A 22,993-nucleotide genomic window follows, 5' to 3' on the forward strand; every position below is an offset into this window, starting at 1 on the left:
TGATTAAAGTTCATTTATATTAAAACTTCTTTTCATTTTTGTATTTTTTGTATAGTTATTTATGTGCGTTTTTCTTAAAAACATGTTAATAAAACCTAAAAACCATAAGTGCAATGTCCTGCAGTGTATCAATACATTGGTCAATTACATCATTTCAGTATCTAGTATGTTGCTATTCATACTGTTTATAAACATTTCTGTTGAATAGAAACCAAATTGATTTAATCAATTCAATATGTTGCTGAACATATGGAATTCCTCATTTTAAAGCCCTCCAGAAGGCAATCAATGGTGTCCACAATTTGAATACAGAGCTCATATGGTACATATATAACCATATCATTCATAATACTAGAATTTGTTTCATACCATTCCAAATACAGGACTCCATTACTGTTACTCACCATATAGATTGATAGATAGATCAATAGATATGTATATACTATGCTTCAGTCCTTTTAAATGTGAATGTCATGTGATTTCCTGAGCACATTACCGGCATTGAGAAAGAAAGTCCTTGCCGAAACGAAACTGGCTGATGAAATAAATTGTTCTTCTACTAATCCATAAGTGCTCCGTTCCTTTGGGATCCGTTTCTAAATGAATGCATGATTTGACCACTATCACGGCGCCCAACGGTGTTCGGCAGTCAAGATTGTTTGGGATGCTTTAGAACTGCCAGAACGGCCGCAGCCCAGGAAGAGTGAAGTCAAGTGCCTGCCGAAGTGAGACATTACTGAATGGAAAGACACGTGCTAGCGAGTTAGTGTCTTGAGGAGGATTACACTGAAGGGCATTAGTGGTAAAGAGAAGGTGCAGTGTGCAGCGGAAGTAAGGAAGATTACTCCTGCCGAGAAATCAATGTGACTGGCAGGGGCATAACACAGCCCTTGCACCCTCCGCGGTGCGGAGGGCCCCCCGAGCTGCCGGGGCCCCCTCAGCCCAGTAATAAAACCTGAGCGCTCTGTATTAAATCTGGATCAGGGCCCCCTCTGTGTACATTGCAGGGGGAGGGGGGCCTTAACCTTTCGTTACGCCACTAGTGACTGGAAGCCGGCATCCTATAATTGGACTGTCAGTGGCCATTCTACAGGCCATTCTACATTTTGGTTTGAAAAGCTACTGAAGCGAAGTGTGCTCACGATGTCCTTATCGGGACTAGTTTTTTTTATTTATTTTTTTACGTTTTTCTAGAACAGCATCAAAAAAGAACAGACATTTCACAGTGGCGTCAGGAACATAAGTACATTACAGATCATGTTACCTTAGACATCTTTACATACACGAAGGGGCAACACATTTCAGCAGGCAATTGTGCAGTTTTTTTACGTACCTTTATACAGCGCAAACTTGACCAGAAGGTATCGGGTATCGGAGCGCTTTAAACGAAGACACATTCATTAGGTCTCGTGGCGTAACAGCGCGTTAGCGCTGTGTCCGCCAGGAGATCTTTTGTCACTGACTCTGCTTCCCAGGAGACAGCACCTGGCCGCGCGCATCTCGCAAAAGGCGTTCGGCGCAGGCCACGCGCGCGAACGCGCTCGCCGTGTCAGTCTCCTGGGAAGCGCATACATACACAGGCACACCTCCCCCTGCACGCATGCGCACACACAGAGACACACACACGAGCGCACATACACGCACGCGCACATACAGAGACCCCCGTCGCACACACACACGCTCCCCCGTCGCGCACACACACACACGCTCGCACAAGCGCACCGCCCCCTGTCCCACTTACCGCCAATTCGGTGTTCTGTAGGCTCCGCGGGGCTCTCCCTCGGGCATGGGAGCCCCGTGTCACCGTGAATTATGTCCGTCCTCCAGCGCGTGGAAGATCCGAGGCCGGGGCCAATGGACTCCGAGAACGAGGCTGACGTCACAGCAGCCCTCCCCGCCCCCTCCTCCGACGCCGCCGGACGACGCAGACTGCCATTTGAGCCGTGAAACCCCTTGCACTGTTCCTGGTAACTGATTGAGATGGGGCTGTGAGCGCAGCAAGGCGCGCAGATTTTTTTTCACTTTGCCACCAGTTGCCAGTCCCAGCTTAACCACCGCGGCAGTAGCTCCCCACGAGGCATCGACATCATTAAGTCAGCCCGGCGGCCCCTGCCAGACCCGACCAACGACGAAGCCGAAGGGCAGAGCTGGGCTGTGTGCAGTGCAGGCATTGATCAGCTGTTTATCAGCCAGTTGTACTGTCTACAAGACGGTCTGACACTGTAGACTGCGGTCTGGTAGCAGCAAGTAGGCAGCACCAGGCCGCCGCCGCCTAATCAATCGTAGTATGTGCATACTAATTAAAGCAAACAGCAAAGGTTCAAGGAGGTAGTGCAGTGCAGCTAGCAGTCAAGTCAAGTCAAAGAGGCTTTATTTCGATATACAAAATATCTTAAAAAGCATACAGCGTAAAAACATTGTTAAAAAACATTGTTAAAAAAATAACCATCCCGCACATATAAAGAGTTAAGAAACCCACAGTATGCATAAATAGCACAATCCTAACTGCGGTACGGTGGGGTAATAAATTAACTAAGACGGTCTGTGTATACAGACCTTAATTAAACAATTTGGCGAAGCCAGTTTGACCTTATGCGCCAAGCCCAGCCTAAAAACTTGGCTATGGCACATACATATATCAAACGAGTGTCCGTCTGTAGAATTCGTAGGGCAACACAACACTGCCTAGTGCCCAAAACCAGGCACACAGGTTTAATCCAGCGTCCACGAGGTGTCTTGTAGGCAGGGCATTCGAAGAGCAGATGAGGAATGGATTCAGGCCTGGTGGGACTAAAGGGACAAGAGGAAACAGTTTGGTGTGGTGGTTTCCACCGGGAAGTGAACTCCCTTACCGGGAGCATGCCAGTTCTAAATTTAAAAAAGAGGGCTCTGTCCCAAGGGGTTGTGATAATGTCCAAGTAGATCTCGCGCAGTGGGACATCTTTAATCAACAAAAAAGACCTGGATGATCTATACAAGTTGGTGTTGGTGTTCCTTTTGGCCGTAATCCAGGACCAATAACGTTTTTTGAGTGCTATCTTGGGAGGGGCTGTCCGCTGGTGCCAAGCCTCTCCCAGCCCTAAGTTCAACAATAGAGCTTTAATGTCTCTAAGCCATTTCACTTTCGCCCAACTTGGGGAATCCAGGATTTCTCGCAAGCCCTCCGCATAGCTACTAAGTTCCTTCACCCTCCAAATGCGAGCCCATAGGAGGAGGGGGCGGAGCCTCGCGTGATCTTCTATAGAGCGACAACCCATATCCAATTGGAGGGGAATGATAGGAATGGAAGCTTGGAGACACATGAGGTTTCTGAGAAAAGTATTTTCAGAGATGATCAGCTGACTCATATTCAATGCACCCCAGAGCTCCGCACCATAAAGCGCAGCGCTGACGCCTCTGGCATTGTAGATCTCAAGCACCGTCACTATTGGCTTCATTGACGAGGCTCTCTGCTCCTTCAACAAAGCCCCCGTTACCCTTTTGTGGCTCAGGAGCATTTTATTCAGATGACTGTCCCAGCTCATTGTGTCCACAAGTCGAATACCCAAGTAGTCAAACTCCCTCGTTCTCTCTAAGGGGACAGTGCCCAGCAAGGGAGGTGGACCAAGTTTTTGGGGGGGTTCAAGATGAGGTATTTAGTTTTATCTGTGTTGATCTTGAGACCCCTGGATGCACAGAATTGCTCAAAGCTAGTTAACAGGCGCTGGAGACGCACAGGAGATTTCGAGAGTAACAGGGTGTCGTCCGCAAATAAGAGTGTAGGTACTAGCCGCCCTGCCAAACGGGGAGCGTCAGCCGCAGATGACAAGAGGTGATCGACTACCCCGTTTACATAGAGTGAGAAAAGGGTGGGGGCTAGTACACACCCCTGGCGGACTCCTCTGTTAACCTCGATGCAACCTGTCTTTTACCCTTGGGTCCCCCAGCGCACTTGCGCATAGTTGGATTTATGGAGCCTCATAATCAGGGACAACAGATATTCGGGCATTCCCAATTCTAATAAAATCCTCCACAATTGATTCCGGGGCACAAGATCAAAAGCAGTTCGGAGATCAATGAATGCTAGGTACAAGCTGCCTTTCCCCAACAGTACAACTTTCCAGTATATCATGAGTAGTCGCAATGACTGCTCGATTGTTCCAGTTCCTGCCCTAAACCCGGCTTGAAAGTCAGATAAAATATTGTTATCTTCAACCCAGTCTAAGACCCGACCCAGTACAACTTTACCAGCCACTTTTTGGGAAGAGTCAATTAGACTAATAGTTGGCTGGGTCGTCCCGGCTACCTTTTTTATAGATCGGAACAACCTCGGCGCCCATCCAGGAATCCGGTAGGGCGGCGCCCTCAGCGGATGCATTGAGCAGGGAGGCAATCATAGTTCCCCACTCCTTGGGATTCATGCGGAGCAGGTCCCCCGGCAAGCCGTCGGGTCCAGCAGCTTTTCGTGGCACAAGACTATTCACTACATTCTCAACTTCTTTTGGGGTGAAGATAGTGCCCACACCAAGTAAAGGGCCAAAGTGGATTGGCGAGAGGGCAAAATCCCCCTCCTCCTCCGCTGCTACATTGTACAAATTAGAGAAATGATTGTACCAGGCTGCCTCAGGAATGTTACAAGTAAAGAGGGTATCAATGGGTCTGTGTTCCTCCCTAATGAGATTCCAGAAACCTCTGGAATTCCTATCCCCACTGGCTACTTTTAACTCATTCCAAAAGATGTCCTCCCAGTCCTTTTTAGCAGAAATTAGGGCAGCCTTATAGAGTTTGCGCTTGGATGAGACCTCGGCCCCGTCCCCGCAATTGACTGCCATAATGACTGCTCTCTTGGCTATCCAGCATGCAGGAGAATACCAGCCCAATTTCTTTTTTGCGCGAGCTTGCCCATGCGCCCTTCTCTAGTTGCTCATTACAGTGAACATGTCCCCTATGGACCTTAAGGTCTCACAAAATAGGGAAGAGATATCCTCTGGACACAGTTTCCCATGTTCTAACTTCAGCATAGCATTGGCCATAATCCCCCCAATGCTGCTAACCTTTTCGGGGTCAATAACCACTGTATCCCATTTTAAGCGTCTAAGGCAGTTTGCTGGTACCACTTCCCCGGTTTCCCTTAAGGTGATTGTTGATGGTGCAGCTACAGTGGGTCCATTAGACCTCCACAAGGGGGTCAGGGATAGGGAGAGGGGGTTGTGGTCGCTGTCGGTAGATGCAACAACCATGATGTCAACTAGATGGGCCCAAAGGCTAAAATTAAGAAATATATAATCAATTCTAGAGGTGTGTCCCACCCTATTGTAGGTGTGGGCCCCATTTGTATCAGATGTGGTTCTTCCATTCGTCGCCCTTAACCCAAATTCCAGCGTTAGTGCGTTCAATTGCACAACCCTCTGTGACCATCTTTTCACCGGAGGCAAGTTAAGAGAGGGTATGCCTCTCCTTGAGTCCTCTTCGTTTAGGTCCAGAATGTCATCGGCCGATAGTGGCTCGAAGGTACAGTTGAAATCACCCATCAAAAGGATGAGTGAGTTAACTGGACACTCTCTCAATTCTGCCTCTAATTCCGCAGCTAGCAGTGTCTGTGTCCCTGACGACCAGCCCACCACAAAAAACGGTAAGAATAGAAGTTAAGCACTTAAAAGTTATAAGTTAAGCTGCAGCAGTAATTCATTGTAAACTAACTAGTTAAGCGAAGCCAGCTAACTAGGGATGATGCCAACGCTAACTATACGGTCACCGTCCGACCAAAACCAACGCTGTATTTTTTTGGGTAGTGTGATCCTGGGTCCGCCGGGCGCCAGTCCGGTTGTAACTTGTAAAATCACCGGCGTGGACCATGGGGCTGGAGGCAGCTCACCTCCGGTGGCTCCAACCGCTATCTCTTTCGCATATACTTTTGTTTTGGTATTTAACACCTGTTCTCCCCAGTGCTCCTGTTAAAAGTTTATTTCCGACCTCATCAAGCCTTGCGCTCGTGGCTCAGGTTGTTTGTGCAGTGGCGTGGTTGCTGTTGTGAGGTACGTTGTGCATCCTTCACCCACCGGTAGTGAGCGCATGGCACCTCCGTAGTGAGAGCATGGCACAATGCACACACCCCTTAGCTCAGCTGTATTTGTTTGCTGGCAGTGGCACATACCCCATGCAGAATTTGGGTTTACTGGCAGTGTTGTACCCTCTATGTGCCACAGTGAGGTAACACTGTGATCCCGGTATTTAACTGGTTTCATGGTCGGCTCTAGTAGTACGACCGGTTTCACCAAACTGGGTGCTGGCTTCAGGGAGCGCAATGTTTCAGATCCTTGCCTCCAGCAATTTCCAATCAACAATACAGATGTCAAGATAACTCCATGATTAATGTTCTTTATGGGGAGCGATGGGAGTTGTGTCTAGTAGGGGTTTTGACTCATGAGTAAGTCGCGCAGAGGGTTAAAATGCCTGCCGTTAAAATGTGTACCATGCAGATCAAAAGTGCAAATAAATAGGTCAGTGCTTTTCTAAGAGACACCCTTTTGTTACTGTTTATATGTTTAAATTCCTAATTTAGAACAGTGAATAATTAACTGTTGACAAAGACCTGCATGCACAGTGCAAAGTATAGGTTAGAGCATGGATTAATGTTGCAAAAAGGGTTAATTTTGGTAGAAATCAATTCTATTATTAAAGAAACCCCTCAATTATGGTGTTCCATTTTCAATTCAGAAATTGTGCTTCGCCAGACCAAGCAGTCCTAAACTATACTGCCTGCCAACCCATGTGGATGACATGTCACTCCAACAACTTGTAGTCCTCTGGTCCGGGCTTATGTAACATTTCCTATTTGCAGATTTACATACGTATGATTAATTGTGGGAGCCAGTGGAGGAAGTGGGTGGAGCCGGGGGAAAGTAGGTGAGGCCTCCAACAAACATTAGAGCACCTGGACTTCATATTTTACAAATTAAGCACTGGAGGCCGAGTTGTGTAAAGACGAATTACGCAGAAGATAGAGCCGAGAAGAGCAGCAGTAGCACGTTGTGAGGTACAGCAGATGTCAGGTATATGCAATAGTCCTGTGGGCTGCGCACAGGGAGCCTGTGCTGTGATGCACACGATGCAGCACTGAGCGGTAAGGTGGGTAACACTTGGAGGATAGGGCCGAGAGGCGAGCAGGAGCAGCGCTGTGAGCAGCAGGGTCGTGTACAGGGGCAGCACTCTGAGGTACAAAGGGAATACCGGGTGAGGTACGTACACTGTGCAGCAAGGTACACAGGGTGTGCGGCACGCAGCCAGTAGCATCTCTGGGCTCTGTGAGACCTGATTTTAGAGCAGCTGTTGGAGCCTTTGTCAGTCTGTCTGGAGCTCAGTCCGTGTGTCCATCGCCTTATCTCTTACAGTCACCTCTTTTTCTTCACCTCCCAATCAATCAAACATCGTGCTTCAGGGGCCCCCCCTCTCTCCTCTTGTCTCTGCTCCTCGCTCTGTCTCTGCCTCTCCACCCGTGGGCTCCTCTGTGTGTCTCACTACCTCGGGCGCGCCCTGTCTCGCGGTCTTATTTACCATCTGTGCCTCTAGCTAAAGCACCCTGCAAACACACCAACACAAATAACATAACGTAAAACCTAACATAACATGCGTATTTGTTAAGCACACGTTCACCCTTGGTATCTTGGCGCTGATAACAGATGTTTATGGTTACCCAACTCAATGAGACTCATTTTATCGGCCTCGGAAGGATGAATTGCTCATAAGCAACAGCTAACCATTACAGCTAACCATTCACAAACAATGTTTATATACCAATTGCAAATTAAAAAAAAAATTAATGCAAAGCATTGTCATTTACAATGCCAGTAACTCAAACTTAAATGCTGCGAGACCTATTGCATTGTAAATGCTTGTTTTTGTTAGGCACAGGATTAAGTGATTTGTCCAGAGTCACAGGATATTGCGCATCTCTGCTGGGACTCGAACCCGGTTCCCCAGATTTGAGGTCGACCGCCTTAGCCGTTAAACCAACGCCTCTCCCCTACTTTACCACATTGCGAACGGAGGCTAGGAGTTTTGACTGCCGCCATTTCCCCCCCAAATGTCTTTGGGGCGTGACGCCACAGGTAGCTCCACAGCATAGAGCTCTAAACATTCTTTTCAGTATGACATATCTCTGAGCCACTGTGTTAGCTTTGGAACAGAACCTTGTCCCCAAACCATGGATAGTCGCTCATTTTTGCAAACAAAAAATTGCGACAAATTTTCTGCGTGATGCCTGAAGCGGTTTAGTATATCCCAGTGGGCACAGTTGTGGTTTGTGGGGGACGGTTTCAAATATCATGTTAGTGAGGTCCCCTGAGACCTCCACCCAATACTGGTTGATTTTGGGACAGGACCACGCCAGGTGAAGGAAATCCGCCTCCCCAGCGCCGCTACATCTACTGCATCTCACTGCAGACCATATAGAATAGTTTGGCCAGGGTGTAGTATGTTTGCTGAAGGTACTTGCAGGGTACTATGTGGAGATTACAGTTTGGGGTCAGCTAGCCAGTAAGTGTGCAACAGTAGCTCCACTCCTCCCAAGTAAGGGACTGCCTAGAACCCTGTTCCACTTATCTAGGGCCATCTCTCCATCCCTTCCCCTGCCCAGGGGTGCAGCACTGTAGAGTGTGGTAATGAGTCGTTTTTGAGTGGTGGTGGTGAGTAATGCCTGGAGGGAGCCCAGGGTTTCTGGCTATGTAGGGAATGAAGCAAAAAGTTGTTTCAGAGCACCCCGTAGGCAGGAATATGTGAATACCAGGAGGGGGGTTTGGGGTTGTTCGGCTGTGAAGTCATCTATGTGATAAAGGACCCCTCAGGAAATGCATCTCCCATAGTTGTGCAGCCGGTGTCCCTTAATAGTGCTAACGCGCCTGCGTCGAATGAAACCAATAGGTCCGGATGGCATGCAAGTGGGAGCCCTGGTGCATATAGTGGTGTTTTTTGAGCCCTTGTGCCCAACTTTAACCAAGTCAGGGTCGTGCACTTGACTGTGTTGTTCTCACAGGAGATGCCGGACCTACTTTGAAGTAGGAGAGCCGACACCGGGAAAGGGTGTGCATCAACGGCCTCAATCGCTACTTGGGGTATGTATGTAGTCATGAGGGTGATACTAACAGTGTGCGAAGTGTGCTTGGGGACATAGGTAGTAAAGGGGATAACCCCTTAGGCATATGCAAGAGTGAGCGCCTGCCACTGAACCCAAGGTTGCCTGTCAGCCCAAACTAATGATATCATGTGTGATCGTATGGTGTTCAGCAGGTGTGTGGGCAGCACAATCAGGATATTTACAAATAAGGAAACCTGGGGAGGACGACCATCTTTAGGAGGGTTATCCTATCTGCGAGTGACAGGAGGAGAACTTGATCCATATGGCGACTTGTTCTTCAAGCTGTGCTACTGCCAGCCTATAGTTCTCCCGGGTGACATTGTCTGGATCTCTATGAAACCAAACTCTCAGGTATTTGACAGGGTTTTCACTCAAGTCTAGAGGTAACTCAATTGGAAACTGTTGTGTCGCTGGAGTTAGCGATATAATAACCAACTTTGTCCAATTGATGCACAGTCCCGCATAGTACTCTAAGCAGATGTACTCTAATCAGCGCAGCTAGGTGAGTGACAGGGTCCCAGACATACAGTACCATGACGTCCGCATATATAGAGATGTTAAATCCACCTAAACCTAAATCTCAGAGTCAATTCTTTGTGTTTCTTACGAATTTTGCTTGTTAAGGGCTCCAGTGTTAGGATAAACAGTAGTGGAGACATTGGGCATCCCTGCTGTGTACTCGTGCCTACGCTCAATGGGGATGTAACTGTGCCATTTATTTTGATCCGCGCACTTTGGGAACCTGGAGAAGTTTGAGCATTTGGTGTTTTCTGCGGTTGCAAACAAGTCTATTTCAGGGAAGACCCACCTCTGGAAGTCTCGGAGGAGCAATTGCAGGTGGAGTTCCCACTTGTAGACTTGTTGCACACGCTGCTGAGAAGATCGGAAAAGTTGTTGCCCATCCCCAAAGGATACTCTGCTAGCAAAAGAATTTTGTGATGAAGAGCCCACCACCAAATGCTCTGGGATAACTGTGAGAGTTGTGGAGAGTGTGCTCACCAGTTTCTGAAGGTAATGCGTGGCAGTCATATTGTCCATCCAGAAAAGAACAACCTTGACCATCAGCGGAGGTAGAAAAGTCTTCAACGCTAGGTAGATGGCTAGGAGTTCCAGGTAGTTGATATAGAGTCCATGGTGTGTGGGCTCCAATCGAACTTGAACAGTAAAGTCCTGTAAGTGCGCTCCCTTATCCAGTAAGGGAGGAGTCTGTTGCAATGATCCCCTGCAGAACTGGGCCAAGGAAAGGCTGTCCTTTCCAACAGGGTTGTTGGTGTTCCACCACTGCAGAGAGTGACACGTGTGGTGGTTGATTACACTAGATCTTGCCAATGACCCTCCACCTGAGACCACTGTTGCACAAGGCATTTCTATAACAGACATGTGTAACCTGGCATGAAGTACTGTGACAATGCCAGAGGCCATCATGCCTAGGAGGCGCATGACTCTTTAAACCGTGACTGGTTGACATCGTTGGAAAAGAGGGAGCAGAGCCTGAAAGGACTGGATTTGGGGAGGACTTGGATAGGCCATGCCTACCTCGGAGTTGAGAATGGCCCCAGTTAGGGTTGGACCAGGAGGGGGTGGAGGTGTGATTTTGTGGCGCTGATGGCACCTCTGACAGGAGAAAAAAGTCTATTGTGATTTGTGTTTGTTCGTGGCATTGCTGGTCAGTGGCACTCTCGATCAGCCAGTCATCCAGATACGGGAAGACGTGGACACCTTGTCTAAGCAGGTGTGTGGCCACGGCCACAAGGCACTTGGTGAACACCTAACGTGCAGTATTAACCCTGAAGGGGAGCACTTTGAATTGGTAATTTTTTCCGCTGACCACAAACCTGAGATATTGGCGATAGACCAGATGTTGTGGTATGTGGAATTAGGCATCCTTCAGGTCGGCCATGAAGTCGCCTTGCTGGGGAAGCAGAAAAACATCCTGGAGAGTAAAAATATGGGAGGTGCTCAGACTGTATGTATTCGTTTAGGGACCTGATATCCAGAATGGATCTGAGGGACCCACCTATTTTGGGTACTAAGAAGTACAGAGAATATACTCCTGTGCCCTCCTGATGGTAGATGACAGACCCAATAGCCGCTTTGATAAGGAGTGCTTGAAACTCTTCTTTGAAAAGAGTTTTGCATCTTGGGGAGAGTGTGTTTGCGAGGTGGAATGGTGGGAGACCTGGAAGTGGGATCCAGACGATAACCATTTTGGATAATATCCAACACTCATTGATCTGAGGTGGCAGTCTACCATGAGGGAAAGAAGTCTTGGAGGTGCACCCCATGGGTGTTTGGTGGTGGTTACAGCTCTTTTAGGGGAGCCACCTTTACATCTCACTCTAGAATTGTTTCCCCTGTAGGACCCTCTAAACTGACCCCTGGAAGAGGATTGCTGTCCCCGAGTAAACAGGTAAGATGTGGAGGCTTCAGGGGAGGTGGTCTTTGCGCCCAGACAAAAGGGTGTGTGGAGAAAGGAGCCACAGGGAGGAGGTGTTTGAAGTGCACCCATCGCTTTAGTGGTCTCCTTTAACTTTTTTGATCTTTTCTAACAATTGGTCTACTTGTGGACCTAAGAGATTCTGCCAATCAAAGGGGATGTTTGACAGCTTCTGTTGAACTTGCAGCTTGAAGCTGGAGATATGAAGCCAGGTTTGTCTGTGGAGGATGGCGCTTTAATAGACCCTAGAAGGATCTGGTCCATATGGGGAAATGACCAGGTGTTTCCACCTTTCGTTGACCACCTCCTGCAGGTTGTGGAGAATAGGTTTGACTGTGCTGGCACAGACATTGGTCAAGCTGGTCGACGCAGAAGTCTTCTGCTCTGAAAGCAGATTTGATTTCACACACAATAGAATTCACACGGGGACATGCATGCAGTATATTGGCCAAAGTTTTGTTGGAAGTGTAAATCAAGCAGTAAGGAACCTAAGAGAAGTATACTGAATAGGCAGATAGCTCGTTAAAGAAAAGACAAACAGTGCAACAGCATTATTCAATGACAGTGATACTATAACAATGATGGGGGCAATAAAAATCGTGAGAGAGCACTTCATTACAGGGGTATTATTATTATTATTGCATTTATTGAGCGCACAGCTACCCGGAGGTTTCCCGGCGCTTGCCTTGGGAACCGGTCCTGGCTTTTCCCTGTGAGATAGCCCCTACAGGGCATCCCCAAGGTGAAAGCCAGGCATCCCGCCGCAGGGGGGCCGTTGTGGAGATTAAGCAAGCTTAATGCCCAGAGTTGCAGAGTGAGAACCCATGATTAGAGCAGGAACCGAAGCGAGAATTATCGAGTCCGTGGACATTTGAGCTCAAGACCCTGCCGCGTCGGGAATTGAACCCTGGTCCCGGGTCTGACCTCAGCTTCCGGGTCTGCCTGCTCTACACCGTGAGCCACACTTCTCCACATATATCAATACAGGAAGTGTACCAAGGGAACTCCACATATTGATAATCCATGGTTATGAAGATCCCAAACCAGAGAGGTTATATGAGTGAGAAAAGAGCACCACAACAGTCTAAGATGAAATGTTAAAAATCTTGATATTCTCGATAAATCATTCGGTCTATGATTTTCAAAAAAGATGCAACAAAATACATCTTTGTGAAGATCTACACAACTGGGCAGTGCAAAATGCATGCCCAGTGGCAATTAATCATGCTGCACACTTAATGGAAAGCCGAAAACTACAAAGAACATCATTATAGTAGAACTTTGCCCCTATGGTGAGAGAGGAAAGAGTGTGCGGAATGAATAATTCATCCCACTTATTTCAGTTTTAGTTTCAAATTTGCAGAGGTATATTACCCCTTATAGAGTATTTTGAACTATATACATAATTTACCTTTTCAATGAAGAAGAAGTTAGAAGATTACTAACAAGACCGGAGCTTGCATATACAAAATAAGACTTATGTACCCAGCTGTTTCAAATTTTATTTTTTTACTTTTATAAAGCTATAAATATTATTTTCTAAAGCTTCACAGACTGAAACATGTGCAGCTCAACTATAGGTGAAGGCTTAGTAGGCAAAGAGTGGTTTGTGATAAGATGCCACTTAATGGTGGTTACTTCAAGAACTTACCAGAAGATACCCCTGCATCAAGGATCGGTGATTTCTCCTGTGCTGGTTGATCATTTTCAGACTCCGAAAGCCTGCCCGCTTTTCTCTGTCTTACAGAAGTCATGATGGAAAATGTGGTCTTGGCACTGCTCTGTAAGGGGGCACCTGTAAAGAGAGGCACAGCAAATATTCAGAAATCCAAGAGGTTATACGCTATATATATAATAATATATATAACATTCAGTTGCCTCGTATTTTTGCTAAGCACAAGGACGCCTCTTAAGAGGCAGCTGTTGTGCTATATAAATGATACTTTAAAAAATTAAGAATGAAATGGAGTAAGGTGCCCTCTATTTCACACCGACACCGATTCCTAGTGCTTTAGTTTTCCATGGTCCCTTTTGATGCAACCACATTTGCTATGGGACCTGCCCTTAACCATGCTACTATTCTCAAAATCTGGGTCCCTTCTTGGCTAACCTGCATGTTGCCACATACAAGACATTACATTGACGATCATGCACTAGATCAATAATTTCTTATGATTAGCATCAGACAGAGATCATTCCATTTTCCTTAAGATTCTGCTGCCTCTCCCACTTATGCTAAATCTTTTTCCTTCTGCTCCATACCTCCTTGACCCTCAATTTTCCAACACTTACTTAATTTCCAAAGGTTTCAGTCACACAGGTCAAGTCGTTATTTTTTAATACTATACATATTACAGCCAGAAGGGTACCAAAAGTGCTTCAAAAAAGTTTGCTACGTCATACATAAAATTACAAATGAGAGAAAGAAAACAAGATAGATTGAAAGTCATATTAAGTCATCTAATGCCACTTGATTGGTTCCTGGTCTATAGCCTGTTTAATAACCAAGTTAAATTCTGAACTTTCAAAGGAACTTCCATTTAATACATAACCTTATTTATTCTATTTTGTTTATAGAAGTCACGTTATATTGAATAGGAGTAGAAAATGGAAACTAACATTTCACTCAAACACCAGTCACAAAGGTAGTTCCAAAATGATTCATCATTAATGTGTGATCTTTTCCTCGGTTCCTGCATCAGTCCTAAATTATAGGGCCCTACCACCCTGTGGGCATCAGGCCGTTTACCACTGGTGTACACTTCAAAAACAGAATATCCTAGCACCTTCTGAGGCTAAGCCCCTACCCAAAAGGTTTTTACAGCCGCCTCACGCGAGGCACTCTAATTTTGTTCAACAATGAACCATATTATCATGTTAACCTAACGAAGATGCGACGGACGATTCAATATTTGCAAACACATGGCTCCTTCAGCTAATGAAAGGTTTTGATGGATGGGATACAGGCATGAATAGAGATACTCATGGCTGTAGTCTGAAGTAATAGACACTAGTAGTCATGGATGCTCTTAAAAATAAAAAAGGATAAAGATGGCCGCTGCATCATGGTCAAGGGTCGTTTAAGGGGGACAATTTGCGCCTTTGTAGCTTTATATGTTCCCAACGGCAGGCCAGATTACTTTCTTGCACACACTTTTGGGGAAACTAACAGACTGGGTGACTTTAATCTAATCTGGCAGGAAGATCTTGACAGCACACATTCACAGAGAGCAGATGTGGGCTCCTTCTCTGGGGAGACACAACAACACATACGAGACCCTAGGCCTTTTAGACACCTGGCGCACACTTTATCCACAGACGGGTGATTATACGTTATTTTCCCATGTTCACCGTACATACTCCCGGTTGGACTACATCTTCATAAGTGAGTCGCTACAGGGCGACTTACAGGAAGCGAAGATCTTTCCCCTATCAGTTTACAACCACAGCTTGTATTCGGTTTGTCTTCAACAGTGGGGGATTGCCCCGGCTACGCCCAAATGGTACTTTCCACCCTCCCTCGCTCGTGATAAGGAATCCTGTACCAAATTAAGAATCACTATCACAGACTTCTTTAAGGTTAACCCCCCAGAAGACACCTCAGAATTCACTACCTGGGACACTCTAAAGGCTGTCCTCCGGGATGAATACATTGCCCTCAATGCCGCCCTGAACAAACAGCGTGCCTGCGAGGGTGAATCACTTGAGACCGAGCTGCCCGCTCTTGAGCGCACCCATAAACCAATCCCACGAGACAAACTCAGCGTTAACTCACAGCCCTCAGAGGTAAACTTCGGGCCATCTATTTAAACAGGGCAGAATTCACCCTTCTTAAATTACGACACCTCTCCTATGCTCAAGGCAACAAAGTTGGTAGGCACCTAGCCCGACAATTGCGGGACAAACGAGAGAGGGAGTATATTGGTGGCATTCTGGACTTGGCAGGGAAGGTAACACATAAAGATGAAGATAAGGCTGCCATCTTTGGGTCTTTCTACCGGGACCTCTACACCGGGGGTATAAAGATATAAACACCCAACTCATAAAACACACTCAAGAAATCAATGAGCGCAAGCTACGCAAGTATAAGAGGGACACTTTGGATTACAAATTACAAGAAGTTTATACATGGGCCGAGGTATATGCAAGAAAAAGACAATCCAAAGGATACACTTCTCACACTGATACATCTTCCACAGATAGTGAAAGCACAACCCAAACAAAAAGCAAATCTCAAAAAATTGCACAGCCAACAGAACAAGCGACCACATCGACAGCGGTACCTTTTTTAGAGGAAGGCCGGATAGAAACAGAAGACTCCGGAGGGGACGCAGAAAAAGAAACAGGATCCAACCAACCGCAAACACGGTCCACACTAACCAAGAAAGAGAAGAAGAAACAACAACAGACCAGCAAAGCTTAGTGTTGAACATATCAGATTACACCTTCAGCAAAACTCAAATAGCGACATTACAAAAAGGATTATCTTTTGTCCCGACAGCCCACACTAATACTTTAGAGTTGGAAGTAAGCCTATTCAAACTCACAAGAAAATTACGCCTCAGACATTTCTTTGAAAATATCGTGGAAAAACAGCCCACAATGGAAACAGATGAATTAAGGGGATTAAAAACCAGAAGCACATACATGCCCCCCATAAGCCACAAACAATAGACTTGTATGAACAACTGTGCAGCAAGGACCTAAAACAACTGAGCACCAAACAAAAACCACACAAAATGAACATCACCAAGAAAGAATTTGGAATTCTCAAATCCATAGCTGGGAATCAAAAGATCATATGTCAAAAGGCAGACAAAGGAGGTGCCACAGTTATCCTCAACAAAACGTATTATCAGGAGACCATGACTGAACATCTAAGAGATACGAACTTATACATGGAGATTGAAACTAACCCCACAACAGAAATTAAAAAAGTTTTGCAGAGTATAGTTCAGAAAGCACATGACCAAGGAACGATCACGGAAAAGACACTTAAATATCTCACACAAGAACATCAAAGAACTCCAACGATGTACCTAGTTCCTAAAGTTCACAAAGACCTATGGAAACCACCATGCAGACCAATTGTGTCCACCAAACAAAGTATTCATGAACCAGTTGGGAAATATTTGGATAGATACTTGCAACCATTAGTCCTGAAAACCAGATCCTACTTAAAAGACACCACAGACTTTCTCTTAAAATTGTCCACCATTCAACCAGATGAAAACATGATCATGGCTACAATCGATGTAAAAGCCCTTTATACCTCGATACCGCATCAGCAAGGCTTGGAAGCTATCGAAAGCGCCCTTCTAGAAAGTGATTACCCACAAGAACAACAAGTATTTCTTTTAGAACTAATGCAGTTCACTTTACAACACAGTTATTTTGAACAAAACAAGAAATGGTTTATGCAACAAAGCGGGACATCCATGGGAAATTGCGCCGCTCCGGCGTATGCAAATTTGTTCATGGCAGCATTCGAGGAAGCACACGTATTTCAAGACACAATTTGGAACAATAACATCGTCATGTATGTAAGATTCATAGATGACATTTTTTTGATATGGAAAGGTTCCCATAACCAATTGGAACATCAATTACAAATCATGGATTTGAAAATAGATCAAATTGGATTTACATGGAATATTCAAGAATCCAGAATTCAATATCTTGACGTTGAAATAACCAAAGAAGTGGATGAATTTTCTACAAACTTATACCGTAAGCAAACAGACAGAAATAACCTGTTGCAATTCAATAGCCACCATCCCCCAGCACTCAAGAAACATCTCCCATATTCCCAAATGCTACGGGTAAAGAGAGTGGTCTCAGAGGCTTCAAAATGCAGAGAGCAAATGAACGAAATGAAACAAAGATTTATTGAAAGGGGATATCCTCCAGATATCACCCAAACTGCACTAATACGAGCCCAACAGAAATCCAGACAAGAGTTACTAATTCGGAAAACACCAGTACCCAGCAACCGCATCACATGCGTGAGCAAATTCTCCACAGTCAGCACTCAATTTAAACGAATCATTAAAAAGCATTGGCCAATGCTTACAATGGAACCAGACTTCAAAGGAATTTTTTCAGAGGAACCAATCTTTGCACACACTCGTGCCAAAAATTTAGCAGATTTCTTAAAACCACAGGATGAAAAGTACATTGTAACATCATTCCGGGGCACGATCCCGTGTTATAATTGTAACACGTGCAACAATATCAAAGGATCAAGCATAACACACCCACAAAAGGGTCACCCCATATCAGGATCAAGCATAACACACCCACAAAAGGGTCACCCCATATCATTAAAAGTGAATGCAACATGCGACTCAAGCAATCTAATCTACATGATTAAATGTCCTTGTGGAGACGTTTATGTGGGACACACTGAACGCAAACTGAAAGTTCGTATAAATGAACACAAAAGTACAATCAGACTTAAATCCAAGAAAACTAGTGTGGCGGAACATTTCACTCAGATGCAACATAATGTCAGCCAACTACGAGTATGTGTACTTGAAACACTGCCCAGAATGGAAGGTTCCATGAACAAAACGAAATTGTTGAAACAGGAGAATTACTGGATTTATAACCTGGGCAGTTTGAAGCCCGGAGGACTTAATGAAAGAACAGAATTTCTTTGTTATCTATAATCTCTCGAGTCAATTATTAACAGCAAAACATAATTGTTACAGTAATAACCATTGAGCATAACCCCAACAGTTCTTACTAACACAGTGCAAGCGTAAAAGCAGCTATAACACATAGTGGTAACGTGTACTGGCACAGATCCCCTATAATAGAAAACAATAAAGTTAGCGTGAAAACGCACATCCAAAAAAAACGAGTCAGCGGGAGCCAAATAGTGCGCAGGCGCAAGGGGCGTAACTCCGGAAGAGAGCAGAATCAGTCCGTAGAGGAATGGCGCGAGGAACAGAAACGCTGTGGTAAGCTAATAACTAACAAACATTGACTGTTTAAGCGCGTAAAATACGAATAACACCCACTATCATACCCGACTTAGCAATAATTAACGTATAATAGTTGTCAACACGCATTCAAAATGCACTACGTTCAGACACCCGGTTCTGCTTAAATCACCACGGCCAGCGCGTAACGCGAGGCTTTTATTTTCATTTGTGTAAACCGCTTTACAGACGGTAGAAAACCAAAGTCAGAAATCGAGCTCAGTGCACTTAACTGTCTTAAGGAACGGAGTGAGATTTAGCTATATCCAACTCTTAAAACTCTTATAGTCCTAATGAAAATGCGAGGTTCCCATGAATTTGAAATAGAAAGCCCGCTGATGAAGTTAAAATGGAATAAGTGTAAATATTGAATAGTTAAGTTGAAAAAAGATGCAATATACTCAAATGTACATAAGATTGAAAATGTGTTTCTTTAATTTGTAGATTTACTATTTCCCTGATGAAGGCAGAAATACACTGCCGAAATGCATTGGATTTTCATGTGAAATAACGGAAAATAATGTTTTGAAAAGAAAACAATTTCATGAAGAATAAATGAAATATTCATAAACAATGGAGTAACCGTTTTATTTAGAGACGAACATCACTAAAATCTTGGTACCCGAGTAACAGGCAAACTTAGAGCTGATTCAGCACACATCGGTGCCCGGGGGGTCAGCTATACCCAATTAGGTATAGCTGCTATCGGAGGCATTCTGGACTTGGCAGGGAAGGTAACACATAAAGATGAAGATAAGGCTGCCATCTTTGGGTCTTTCTACCGGGACCTCTACACCGGGGAATCCCTAGATGGGGTAGCGCAGCTGGACTACCTCCAGTCATTGCCTTTGCACCAGGTCTCCGAGGCGTGGAATGACCTCCTCACTACCCCATCACCATTGAAGACGTCACCCTAGCTATCAAGGTCCTGAAACCTAATAAAGCTCCTGGGCCCGACGGTTACACCGCTCTTTTTTATAAGATATTCTCCCCCGATCTTTCTCCTCATCTAGTAACCCTGTTTAACAAGATGGCGGAAGATGGTAGGACTTCCGGTACTATGTCGGAAGCCGTGATCTCAGTCATTCCCAAACCGGGGAAGGATCCTCAATGCTGCGCCTCCTATAGGCCAATTGCCCTGTTAAACCTGGACGCTAAACTATACTCTTCAATCATTACCAAAAGACTAAATGACTTCATGCCCATTCTTATCCACCCAGACCAGCAAGGCTTCATTAAAGGCCGCCAAACACACGACAACACCCAAAGAATTATTCATCTCATAGAGAAGGCTAATAGGTGCCATATCCCGGCGATTCTGATAGGTCTAGATGCCGAGAAGGCTTTCGATAGGGTCGACTGGTCCATCCTCTTCCGCACACTCACGGCATTTGGCTTTGCTCCCAAATTTCTCAACATGATACGAGCTAACTATCGTCTCCCCAACTCTAGGGTGGTGGTCAACGGGGTACGCTCCCATACCTTTCCTCACTCGAGAGGAACCCGACAGGGGTGCCCCCTCCCTCTCTTACTTTTTGCCCTCAGCATTGAACCTCTGGCCATGGCGATCCGGAATAACCCAGATATTAAGGGAATACCGTTTACTGGGGATTCCCATAAAATATCCCTCTTAGCGGATGATGTGCTTTTGTCCCTGTCAGAGCCTGAAACTTCCCTACCATGTCTGCAGTCCGAACTCGAACGCTACGAGTTCGTCTCGGGCTTGAACATTAACTCTGGTAAGTCTTTTATACTCAATCTTACCCTTGCATCTGAGGCAGTCCTTAGTCTCCGAACCCTCACCCCACTGGCTTGGGCTTCCTCGACCATTCAGTACTTAGGGGTCCATCTGACGCCGAATATTCGGGGGCTCTATGCAGCTAACTTCCCTCCCCTCCTCGCATGCATTAAAACAGAACTTACAAAATGGAAGCCGCTCGTCCTTTCATGGCTGGGTCGCATTCATGCAATGAAGATGACTCTTCTGCCCAAGCTTCTTTATCGATTTCAGGCCTTGCCCATTGAACTAGACCACAATTTTATTTCGAAGAATGAAGGCCATGATCCAGCGCTTTGTCTGGCAGGGTGGACGGGCAAGCTTCTCTTACTCTCTGCTCCGTCGCTCCCGTACTGAGGGGGGAGTTAGCCTACCAGACACCCACCTCTATTATAAGGCAGCACAGTTTCGAGTTCTGGTTGAATGGTCCCAGAAAGAATCCGAGAAACACTGGCTACATATGGACCGTAGCGTGACAGGCCAGACTATATGGGACTTGGTGTGGCGTCCTCGTAAAGACAAACCCCCAAATTCATACCTCAGTACGCCTACACGCACCACTCTTAAAGTTTGGGACACGGTTTCGGGCAACGACAGGTGGACTTCCTTTCCATCCCCCTTTACCCCAATCCACCACAATCCAGCTTTCCCCACGGCACTACGCAAAGGACCTTTTGAGGCATGGAAGAAAAGGGGCTGTCTAGTTTTAATATATTTATTCCACGATTGTGAGCCCCTCACCTTCGATGAATGCAGAAGGGAGTTTGACTTAGAGAACACGGAACGGCATCACCACATGCAAGTGATGCACTGGGCCCTCAATCCCCTGGTTCGGGAGGCCGCTACTCGACCCTTCACAAAATTTGAAGCCTTCCTCTCCAAAACGTCCACTATGAAAGTGGCGATTTCATTTATCTATAACGTCTTGCTTGAGAATGCTCTCTCTCCACGGCCCAGATATAAGACTATGTGGTAGGGCATGATTCAGCGCCCGATTTCTGATGAGGAATGGACACACCTCTGGTCTGATCTTGCCTGTTTCAATCACTCCATGGACCTCAGAGAAGCACATCTCAAGACTGGGATGGATTGGTACATTCATCCTTCCAAGTTCCGGCAGATTTTCCCCACTCCTTCGGATATACGCTGGAGGGGATGTGGGCTCCTGGGAGACTTTCAACACATATGGTGGGATTGCCCAACTATTCTGCCTTATTGGGAAGAAATGTTAGCCCACATGAAAGAAATGCTGGGCTATCCCATCCCCACCACTATAGCGGGAGTTCTCCTAGGGCTGCGTGACCCTTCCTAGGAACACCAAACCCGAGCTGATAAGATGATCATGTGGCTCTGTATTGGCGCGGCCAAAGTCACTCTGGCGGCCGCCTGGAAGAAGAGGGAGGCTCCGGCTATTTCCCTTTGGCATTCTCGCTTTTGGAGATTACTGAGCCTTGAGCGTATGGCCGACATCTTCAGAGACGAATATAAGAAATTCAAATTCAGATTCAGATGTGGTCCTCTGGTTGCTTTCCTTTTTCAGGGCCTTCCTTCCGCAGGTAGTCCCTCTACTATCAGAGCCCTCCATCTCTTTCAATTATGATTATTGTGCTAGCATCATCCGCTTTTTTGATTATATAATTGTTGCTGCCACCACGGGTGGGGGTGGGGGTGGTGGTGGGGTTTGTTCTTTTTGTTGTCATATTGACGCATGTCCCACATTGGGACAGGGTCCGTTGAGCTGAGATTTTCTTTTTTCCTATTTATTTATTTATTTATTATTCTCCCTTTCCCTGCAGCATTCTAAATGCATATTCTGGAGAAGGCACTGTCACAGAAATGTGCTGAGTTCCATGCTGTCTTGCCTGACTGCTTCACAATGTTGCATGACTTTTTTTATATCTTTGCTCTGTTGTGAAGGGCGGAATCGCTCCAGTTGTCTAGCAGCTGCAACTCTCGTTTAGCTACCCAAATTTGATGAGGAGCTAACTTCCTTTGTTTACGGCACTTAATTCATGCACCAAATGTTTGTTGAGACTTGTTGTTCCCCTGCGTGGGACCATGTGACGATGCAATGAGTGACTGCGGAATGTCTACTCCTAAAACTTCTAATAAACATATCTTTGACAAAAAAAACAAGCATTTACAATGCAATGGTTTCGCCTTTTGAAAAGTTTGAGCTATTGGCATTGTAAACGACAAAATTTGTATTTATGTGTTGGTTTTGAAAACAGATAAATAAATGGCATTGTCATTTACAATGCCAATAGCGGGCACACGGACAGCGGGAGGGGGGCGGGAACGGGCACACGGACAGCGGGAGGGGAGGGGAGCACTCACCTGGACTTCTTCCGGGGGCAACAAAGACAACACCACGGAGACACAGACAGGGAGACAACATGAGGCGAGATAGGCGTACAAAGGGAATAGATATTAGAAACAAAATGCTGCTTACCAGATCGCAAATACACAGTACTTCCTGGCAACTTAAATCTCGCAGCCCACTCCAACAGAAGACACTTCGAAAAAGACAAAAAAATGACTGAAAAAACAAAAAGAAAACCCGCCCACCGCCGCATGACGATCGCAAGGGGGCGGGATGAGTAAAAATCGCGGGAACGCCCACGAATCTGCTCCGGCAATGACGGACAGATCGCTCTTCCAATGGCTAGCCTCCATTTATG

The 22,993-nt window shown here is 45.9% G+C and overlaps 1 protein-coding gene across 2 annotated transcripts in view; it reads right to left on the reverse strand.

The window, feature by feature from the left end:
* The window catches only part of DPY19L3 (dpy-19 like C-mannosyltransferase 3), a 472,263-nt gene that overhangs the window by 396,787 nt on the left and 52,483 nt on the right, over window positions 1-22,993 (reverse strand). For both annotated transcript variants that reach the window (XM_086945460.1, XM_086945459.1), the window contains exon 2: window positions 13,201-13,344. In XM_086945460.1, coding sequence (XP_086801586.1) covers window positions 13,201-13,303 — 103 coding nt within the window. In that variant the 5' untranslated portion in view covers window positions 13,304-13,344. The remainder of the gene's footprint in view (window positions 1-13,200; window positions 13,345-22,993) is intronic.

This window comes from Lissotriton vulgaris, chromosome 12 (genome assembly GCF_964263255.1).
Source record: "Lissotriton vulgaris chromosome 12, aLisVul1.2, whole genome shotgun sequence".
In the NCBI taxonomy this organism is placed as follows: domain Eukaryota; kingdom Metazoa; phylum Chordata; class Amphibia; order Caudata; family Salamandridae; genus Lissotriton; species Lissotriton vulgaris.